Genomic DNA, 8,745 nt, shown 5'->3' on the forward strand with positions numbered 1-8,745 from the left:
CAGATGCTCATAGCTCTGTTTCTTTATCAGGAGTTTACACGGGCAACCCGCTGTTTAAAAGGCAGGTCAGGTGTTAAGAGAGTGAGCATTTCTCCACACAACTGCTGCAGGAGCAGCTGTTTCCAGCTGGAAAGCAACTTTGCAGAAGAGGAACTGGGGAGACCTTGTGAACACGGGTCTTCAAAAGCTGCCTGGACGTGGCCCTGGGCTACCTACCCTCAGTTGTCCTGCTCGAGCATGGGGGTTGCACCTCTTCCCACCAAGATTGCCTCCAGAGGTCCCTTCCAACCTCAACCCTTCTGGTTAGCTTCCCCCTTCCCCAAAGCCACATTCTCCTACCGCTGTACGTGGTTCTAGACCTTACCTATTCCAGGCAGCAGCCACTCCTCCTCATCTGTGACTTGCTCACCTCCCATGGCTGCCTCCAACAAACACCAGCCCTGCCGCTTCTCCTCCTGCTTCCCAGCAAGCAGGGCCTCCCAGCTGGCTTCTCCCCAACAGGGAAGAGGCTACAAGAGGACGATCCATCCAGGCTGTCCTTACAAACGGGTCACACAGCTGAATTCTCAGCTGTTACACAGTTTATGATTTACAGGCACACCGCCGTGGGCATCGGTGTTTCTGGCCACTTTAGCTCCACGCCAGAGTTCAGAGGAAGTAAATTTGCATTTGAAAAGCAAGGCCACTGTGTTCAGAGAAATTCAAGTGACAGGGGTTATACGTAGTGAGACTCTGTGTAATGATATTTGAGATTGGACGTGATATTTGCAGCCCCTGCAGCAATGAGCACTGAGATTCTACAACATGAACTGAGACAATATCGCCCTGAACTTCTGCATCCAGGCAGGAAATCTGTAATGCCATGGTCTTGCCTGCTGTTTGCTACCAGAGGGAAGGTTCAAGGCAACGTTGGTGCCAGACACTTTTTTGTAGCTCCCTTGGGATGTTAATTACCAAAGCTCCCTCCCCCTCCCAACATTATTTTTTTTTTATTCCCCACTAGCAGTAGTCTGAATGAGCTGCAGAGAAGAAATCCCTGTAATAAAACACGTTCAACATCTCAAACACGTGTCTAAGGCTTTACAAACGTCTAAAAAACAGCTGGGTATCTCACACACCTCCATAATTTAGCCCAAATTCCACAACAGCCTTTACCTCGGGTATCTGGGCCTAGCACACATAGGCACACTCAGATGAAACATGCTTCCCATCACAGGGAGGCAAGACATCAGGACAGACCTGGAGAGAACCAAATCTAAGCGAGATTACAGGGCTACAGAGGAAGTTTAGAGGTACAGTTAGAAATAAGCTTCTTGTTTCCTTAAACTACTGTAATTCAAAATTATCACTATACACTGGAGACTGAATGCATGGTAACACCTGATGATGCTCAGGAAATTGAGCAAACTCAGACTGATTTTGCAGGACAGTGGACTCTTAACTCTTTACCAGGAAGATCTCTGAATTAATTCTCCTAAGCAGTAACATCAGGAAAGGACACTTCCAGTAAAAAAATCTCCATCAACTCATCCTCATTCAGCATAAAATATTCCCTCAGTAATCCCTGCTCCCTGCGGTGGAGAGGCACAAAAATCAGCTCAGTGGTTGCCATCCTATCTCTGCATTACATCCACAAGCTCAGCCAGTGTGATAATAAACACAATATAAAATAAATTCAAAAGCATCTTTCATTTCTAAAGGTGCTCCCTAAAGGACTCCTCCGAGAAGAATTACTGAAACAACTGTTCCTGTTTGATGTTTTTGTAAGCAGCAAGAATGAGAAGCAAAATTGAAATAGTATCGTCTATGTCAACGGAAGGCAGAAGAAAAACAAATTAATTGTTTGGAATACATAGTTAAGGGGACCAGAATCAAAAAAAAAAAAAAAAAAAAAAAACTTACTGCATACATAAAAACTCTTTTCCCCCTTAGTCATTAGTAAAACCTGCAAGCTTTTCGAGGGGAAAAAAAAAAAAAAAAAAGGTTAGATCAACACTGAGTGTGTTGTATTGCAGATTCCTGGAATTTTATTAATAAGCAGACATCATCTTGGGCAGTATCTGTCTCTGACTGAACAGCATGATCACATATTCTTAAAAACAGTAACTGAAGCTTTTAACATAATGGCAGCATATGTCTCCATATCCCTTCCTCCAGCTCCCCCCCCTCCACCCCAAAGCATGAGAGATAAAAGGGAGCTGCTTCCTCTCTGAGCACAGACCTAGGCAACAGGACAGAGACCACTGACCCTTCTGAACTCCTCAAGCATTTTTTATTTTTTTTTACAGCCTTCAAAAGGTGCTGGTCCCCTGCATGTCTTGATATTATTTGAGTTTGGGGAAAACAAAGCTACAATGACCTTCTTCTAGCTTAAGAAACCACAAAGGGGACAAGGCCTAAGTTGACAAGAGATTTGCAAGAGCAGAAAACAAAATTCATAAACTCCCTCAGCCAAAAGCAAGAAGGCCCTCCCTTCCCTTTTTACACGAGGCACCATAAAGCCAAATAAAACACCTGTGCTGAGACCACCTGCACTCACCTCTGCTTCTTGATGCACTTCCCACACAAAGCGGGCAGAAACATCTCCCCACCCATACCGCCCAGCTATAGCTTTGCAGAGACAGCAAATACTACTCAGCATCGCCCCGTTACGACGTGATCTTCAGCTCTGCTGGCTGTTCCAGCTCCACAGCAGCCAGCACAGAGCACCTTCCAGGTCATCTCAGCCCCCCAGCCTCAGCGAGTTCGAAGCTGCAGAAGAGGCAGACTTACCTGGCTTGCTTCCTTCGCTCTCATGCCCCAGCTGGCCTTTGGTGTTCAAGCCACAGGTGTACACCTCCCCATCTTCCAGCAGGAACACAGAATGGTTTCCTCCACACGCCACCTCCTTGACGTTTCTGTCATGGATGAACCCGTACACCTGCGGTTCAGGAATGATGACCTGGAGGTTGCTACCTATCCCAGGCTGTCCAAAAGACGAGTAACCCCAGCATAGCATTTTCTCTCTTTTCAGCAAGTCATGTATTCTTCCTGGGAAGAGAAAACGAGGGGAGAAGTGTGGATGAAGCAAGAATTTTCCAAGAAAAAGAGGTTGAAGTAGAACAGCACGCTGACAGCTCAGCCCCTGACGGCAACAGATACGTAAAACTCCACCGTCGCTGCAACCTGCCAGAGCTCAGGGCTTATCTCTGGTGCTGAACGCAGTGAAAGTCAGGGATTTCAGCTAATGCAGTACAACGGGAAGGAAAAAAATAAAGCAATGTAAAGGGACTGACTTATCGCGCAGTCTGAACTTGGTATGGCAACAGCTTTCTATTGCATAAGAGCTGGGGGGGGGGAAATCAGCCCTTGTTCCAGAACAAGCACCTCAAAGATTGTAGTAGCGCTTCCTTGTCCCTCCTAATCTCAGTGTTTTGGGGCTGTTTGTTAAACATGCCATACCAGTACGACACCGAGAACTCCCCTGCTTGAACCAGAAACTGATTAAAGCCCTATTTCTCTGTAAAGAGAAGAAAAAAGAAAGAGCAGAACAGAAAATGAAAGATCCTCAACATCAAGCCTTACGATTTACCATGCCAAGTTTTAAACTAAGGCAACTTACAGCCGCAGCAACACTTACAATGTCAGGACAGGATCTAAAAGCCAGAGACTACCCTCAAAGCACCAGAAAACTCCTCAAAAAAAATAAATAAAAAAAATCAGATTCATAGACAGGAAACACATGCAACTCAGTTGGTTTCCAAAGCTCGGTGCTAATTCAAGCCTTAGGTATTAGCAGTAAAGCCCTTCATAATCCAAGTCCTGAGCAGCGTGTGTTCATCTCCTGCTGGGCTCCCCTGCTGCGGTCACCTCCACCTCAGAGAGGAGAGGATTTTCCAGCTGTAGCCCATCAGTGGTGCAGTTTCCTGCCACAAAGTGTTCACTAGGATCTCTTATCAGGTGCCCTAAAGTACGCACTGAATCCCATTTATCTCTAAGAGCCCCTGCTCCTTTTTAGCATAACCCATTTCACTCACACCCCACTTACAATTGTCACCGGCCAGCTGCAAGGCACCCCCGGTTTAAACAGCAGGAGCTTACAAGGCTCTGTCCAGCTGGCAGAGCCCCTGCTGCACATACTCTGTGCTTGGCTGCCCTCAGATGGCCCACAGAAGACACCCTCTGTGCCAGTTACACCATTTCCTACACCAGGAACAGGAGTGCCGTGGGACGCAGTGACACTGAAGTCATGCACGTGCTTATGCTTCCAGTGACACAACTGCTATATTTACAGGGAACTTCATGTTCTGCCTAAAAACTAAAAAAATAAAAATAAACACCGCAAGCAACTTCCTGCAGGTGACAACACTAAGGCACAGAATCATTTCAAGCCTGACAGCTGAAACAGCAAAAAAAAAAAAAATCTGAGGCTACCATTTCTCTCATCCTGGGGAATCCCCTGATTACAAAGGTATAAGCAGCTTCACAAGGAGAGCAGCCCTGAAGATCCCCAGATCGCTTTCCTCGCTGCTCTCAGCAGACGTTGCCTCTGGGCTGAAAAGACTTCAGCGCTCTACAACCTGAGCTGCAGGGACATTGGACAACGTGAGCTAAATATTAATTTAGGATACCTTTCTAAAAAGGTTTCTGGGCAGTCTGCTCCCCATGGGTCACGGTCTTCTTTCCAGATGCTAATTTCATTTAAAAGGCTAAAAATACTTCAAATTAATTTCCTTGTGTTAATATTCTACACAAGCAGTTTCAGTGCTGGGCGGGGGGGTGTGTGTGCAATTAGCAAACGATGTTTTTCCCACTGTTAAGACATAACTTGAAGTAGGAAGAGGTCAGACTCCCAGTGATTCATATGAGTTACTCGGGTGACACCTCAAAGAAGCTCAGAGCCCATTCATGCTGGCTGTCAGATTTTCTGAAGCACCTAAAACCTAACAATCGCTAGAGCAGACAACGAGGCATGCCACAAACTCTAAAAAATCTGTCCTTAAATGGATTTTTGATTAGTTCTAAAAATATGTCCTCTGGAGTCCCACCCTCTGAACGTTTTGCTGATAAATCCATGTGCAGCCCTATTATTCCAGGCAGCACTTTCCACTCAAAGAGTGCAAACCAACAGAGCCCCTTTCCACGAGAGCACACAGACGCAGCTGGCTATTTCCCAATGGCCTGGCACGCCGTGTTTTCACCTGATTTATTTGGAAAGCATAACCATCTCTAAAACCAGCATTGTTTTAGCGTGCTGTCGTGCCCTGTGCTGCCACCCCACCACAGCTTGCAATGGGGCTGCGAGCCTTAATGCGTGGGGTGTTGGAGCAGGAGCTGTGTCCCGACACACGGAGCTTTGAACAAAGATTCACGCTTCGTTTCCCATTCTGGTCAAGGCATTTATTCCTCTGGCATCGGCGGCAGAACAAAATAGCCATCCTACACTGCAAACTCCTTCTGTGCATCCTCCTTATACTAAAAGGAGGATATAAAAGGCTTCGATGGCGAGGAGGCTATAAGGTTGACGTGCACGTATACACGCAAAAATAGATAAAATTCATATTCACTTACCTGAGCTTTCAACGTTATTCCTAGTGCTCAGCTAGATACATGCTACGGATAAAAATCCGGCTTTTTTTTATAGGACAAGCCCTTAGGGAAAGGTCTTTAAAATGCATCAGTTAGGGCAATTTAAAACCGGATTAAGAGCCAACCCCTGCACCTCTCCTGCCCTTCACAGCTCTATATTCGTGTTTTATAGACCCGAAGGGATGCAATGCAGCAAAGCCGCTCGCTTGCAGCCTCCCCGTGCGCAACCCCCCCCAAAAAGCAGGGCGGAGGGCAGGCTCCCGGCATCCCCGCTCCCGGAACAGCTCAGCCCGGCTGGATGAAGGATGTGCACGGCACAGCGAGAGCCGAGGGGACGCGGCACGGCTGCATTTCGAGGAGAAGCGCTGCCATGGGGAGACCTCGGCTATAATAAGCCCGGCTATAATAAGCCCCAGCTGGCACGGATGGCGGCTCCCTCCCCCAGCAGCCCCGCAGCGCTGCTCCCCCAGCTGCTCACCGACCCCGAGCTGCGACCCCCGACGAGCTAACCCGGGGGTCCCCAGCCCTGCCCGGCCGCCCTCCCCTCCGCTGGGGCCGGGCCCCGAGGGTCCCCCCCCCCCGGCCGCTCACCTGCCCCAGCCCCAGCCCCGCCGCTGCCGCCGCGGCCCCGCGGAAGTCCGGCCCCTTGCAGGGGCGGTGCGGGGCCGCCTATGGCGGGCGGGGCGGCGGGCGGGCGGCAGGGCCACGGCCAGCCCGGCCCGCAGCGCCTCAGGCGGTGGGGCTGGCACGGCCTCTCTGGGCTCTCTTCGAGCCTTGGTGAAGCCTGAGGGGTTCGCCCAAGCCTTCCTCTGAAGGATGTCCAGGTCCCATCCCTTCCCTGCAGTGTGTCAGCCACACTGGTGTCAGCAGTAAATGTGCTGAGGGTGCGCTTGAGCCCGCTGTCCCTGTCACCGACAGAGGTGCTCTGTCCCAAAACTGATCCCTGAGGAACGCCACTCATCACTGATCTCCACCTGGACACTGAGCCATTGAACCGCAGCTCTTTGAGTGCGACCACCCAGCCAAATCCTCACCCACCAAATCCATCAAATCCATCTCTCCCCAACTTACAGACAAGGATATCACGTTGGACAGTGTCAGAGGCTTTGTGCAAGTCCCGGTAGATGGTGTCAGTTGCTCTTCCCCTACCCACCAGTGCTGTAACCCCATTGTAGAAGGCCACCAGGTTTGTCAGGAAGTTTGTTCACTGCCCTCAGTGAAGCCATGCTGGCTGTCACCACTCACCTCCTTATTTAACATGTGCCTTAGCCTAGTTTCCAGGAGGATCTGCTCCATGATCTTGCCAAGTACAGATGTGAGACTGACTGGCCTGTAGTTCCCCAGGTCTTGCTTTTTTCCCTTTTTAAAAAAGGGGGGTTATGTTTCCCCTTTTGCAGCCACTGCAAAATTCACTGGACCGCCACCGCTTCTCACAATGATGGACAGTGGCTTAGCAACCACACCTGCCAGTTCCCTCAGGACCTGCAGATGCACCTCATCAGATCCCATGGACCTGTGCAACTTCAGGTTCTTTGGCTGGTCTTGAACCTGGTATTCTCCCACAGAGGCAGTTTTTCATTCTTCCAGTCCTGGCCTTTGCCTCCTGGGGCCTGGGCCACGTGGCTGGAACTCTTGCTCAGACAGTGTCTCTGCATCCCTCCCAGGCTATCTGTCCTTGCTTCCACTCTCTGTAGGTCTTCTTTCTCATTTTTCAAAATGACAGTCCGTATTTGAGCAAACCATGTAAAGATCTTTGCAAGGATGCATGAGACACAAAATGCCAGTGTTTGTATACTTAGCATGCACTGTCACTTATCAGATACAAATTCACTTTCTGTATTTGCATGGGTCATGCATGTTGAGCATGAAAAGAGTTACTTGCTATTGTACAATTGTACCTATGACATAATGGCTTCTACTTGCTGCGTTACAAGTAGCTTCTAGAATAAGTAAGCGTAGAGGAAAAAAATGTTTGTTTCATTTGTTTTTATTTCTTTTGTCATTTGGAGATATCTGTAAAAAGTCCCTTTACACTCATTTTCCTCTGTTTGTCTCTGGGCAATCAAGGAGGGGAAGACATCGAATAAATTAATGTTAATATTAATATTAATATTAACAATAATAATAATAATAATAATATAAAAGAGGAAATTAGGCCCGTAATTTGTCCAAGGGGGGCAGGAATCTGTTGCTCAAACCTGTTGCTAATTGTCTACATTTAGAGTTCACAGAGAACTTTCAAGGCTGGTCTTTCATAAACGTGTAAAATAGTAAAAACACCAAAGTAAATTGGTTTCACCCACTTTACTGAGCACAGCTCCCTCTGGAGGCTACTCCCAAGGTTCATTTCTTCACGCTGGCTCAGGTTTGATTGCACCATGAACTTACCTCACCTGTTGTTTTTCAGGTGGAATCAGAGAGACAAGGGGGGGGATCTACATCTCTCTACTGGCTGGAGAGGGGAAAAATCCCTCTGTGTGGCCATTAGTCTCTGTGTTGCTCTGGAAGCAATGAACCCTTCTGTATTTTTTCTCTTCAGCCCTTTCTGTGTCAGGAAAGAGACTTTTTTTCAGAGGAGCTCAGAGGATTAGCCAGGGATAGCTGCCTATGCTGGCTGCCACGAGCCAAGGTGAGGTATTGCTAGCCCCCGTGGAAGTGGCATTTCTGCATGGTGTCTGCTCTGCAGCAAATCCAGCACGAAGGCATCCCTAACACTCTTCACCAAGGCTACCTACTTTGCTTCTCATGGCTTAAAAGCTGCCTGGGTGTCCAAGTCATCCCAGATCTATGTTGACTGCATCAGCTGCTCTACAGGGCTCTGGCACATCTCTACAGGTGACGTTCAGGATCAGAAGAGCAGTCTAAAAAAATCCTGCTGCAGGTTCAATATACGTTTGATACCTGTGTAAAGCCTCCTAAACTCATAGCTGGGTATCAGGCTCACTCACATCATATTTCTTTGCATATTTTATAATAAGCACTGTTTGAAAAAATGTAGACACAGCTTGGAGCTTGAAGTCATTTCAAAATATGACAGTGCTCTACTCGGCTTCTTTGAAAGGTCTTTCTAAAATTTTTATTTTTTTTTTTAATAAAAGCAGGGCTTATTTAAAGATAAATCAAAATAGCCTTGGAAGTTATTCTGGGATTTAATCTCCCATGTGTTGTTGCATCATA

The 8,745-nt window shown here is 47.8% G+C and overlaps 1 protein-coding gene across 2 annotated transcripts in view; it reads right to left on the minus strand.

Annotated features, from left to right (window-relative positions):
- Nucleotides 1–6,181, minus strand: part of HERC3 (HECT and RLD domain containing E3 ubiquitin protein ligase 3) — a 39,306-nt gene extending 33,125 nt beyond the window's left edge. Inside the window, exons 1-2 of one of the 2 annotated variants that reach the window (XM_032186771.1) lie at nucleotides 6,160–6,181; nucleotides 2,773–3,030 (exon numbers count right to left, since the gene is read on the minus strand). In XM_032186771.1, the coding sequence (XP_032042662.1) occupies nucleotides 2,773–2,998 (226 nt within the window). In that variant the 5' untranslated portion in view covers nucleotides 2,999–3,030; nucleotides 6,160–6,181. Of the gene's footprint in view, nucleotides 1–2,772; nucleotides 3,031–5,550; nucleotides 5,578–6,159 lie in introns of those variants that run through there. The other variant, XM_032186772.1, reaches the window with a different exon arrangement.
- Nucleotides 6,182–8,745: the final 2,564 nt, after the last annotated feature.

Source organism: Aythya fuligula, chromosome 4, assembly GCF_009819795.1.
Source record: "Aythya fuligula isolate bAytFul2 chromosome 4, bAytFul2.pri, whole genome shotgun sequence".
Classification (NCBI taxonomy): Eukaryota; Metazoa; Chordata; class Aves; order Anseriformes; family Anatidae; genus Aythya; species Aythya fuligula.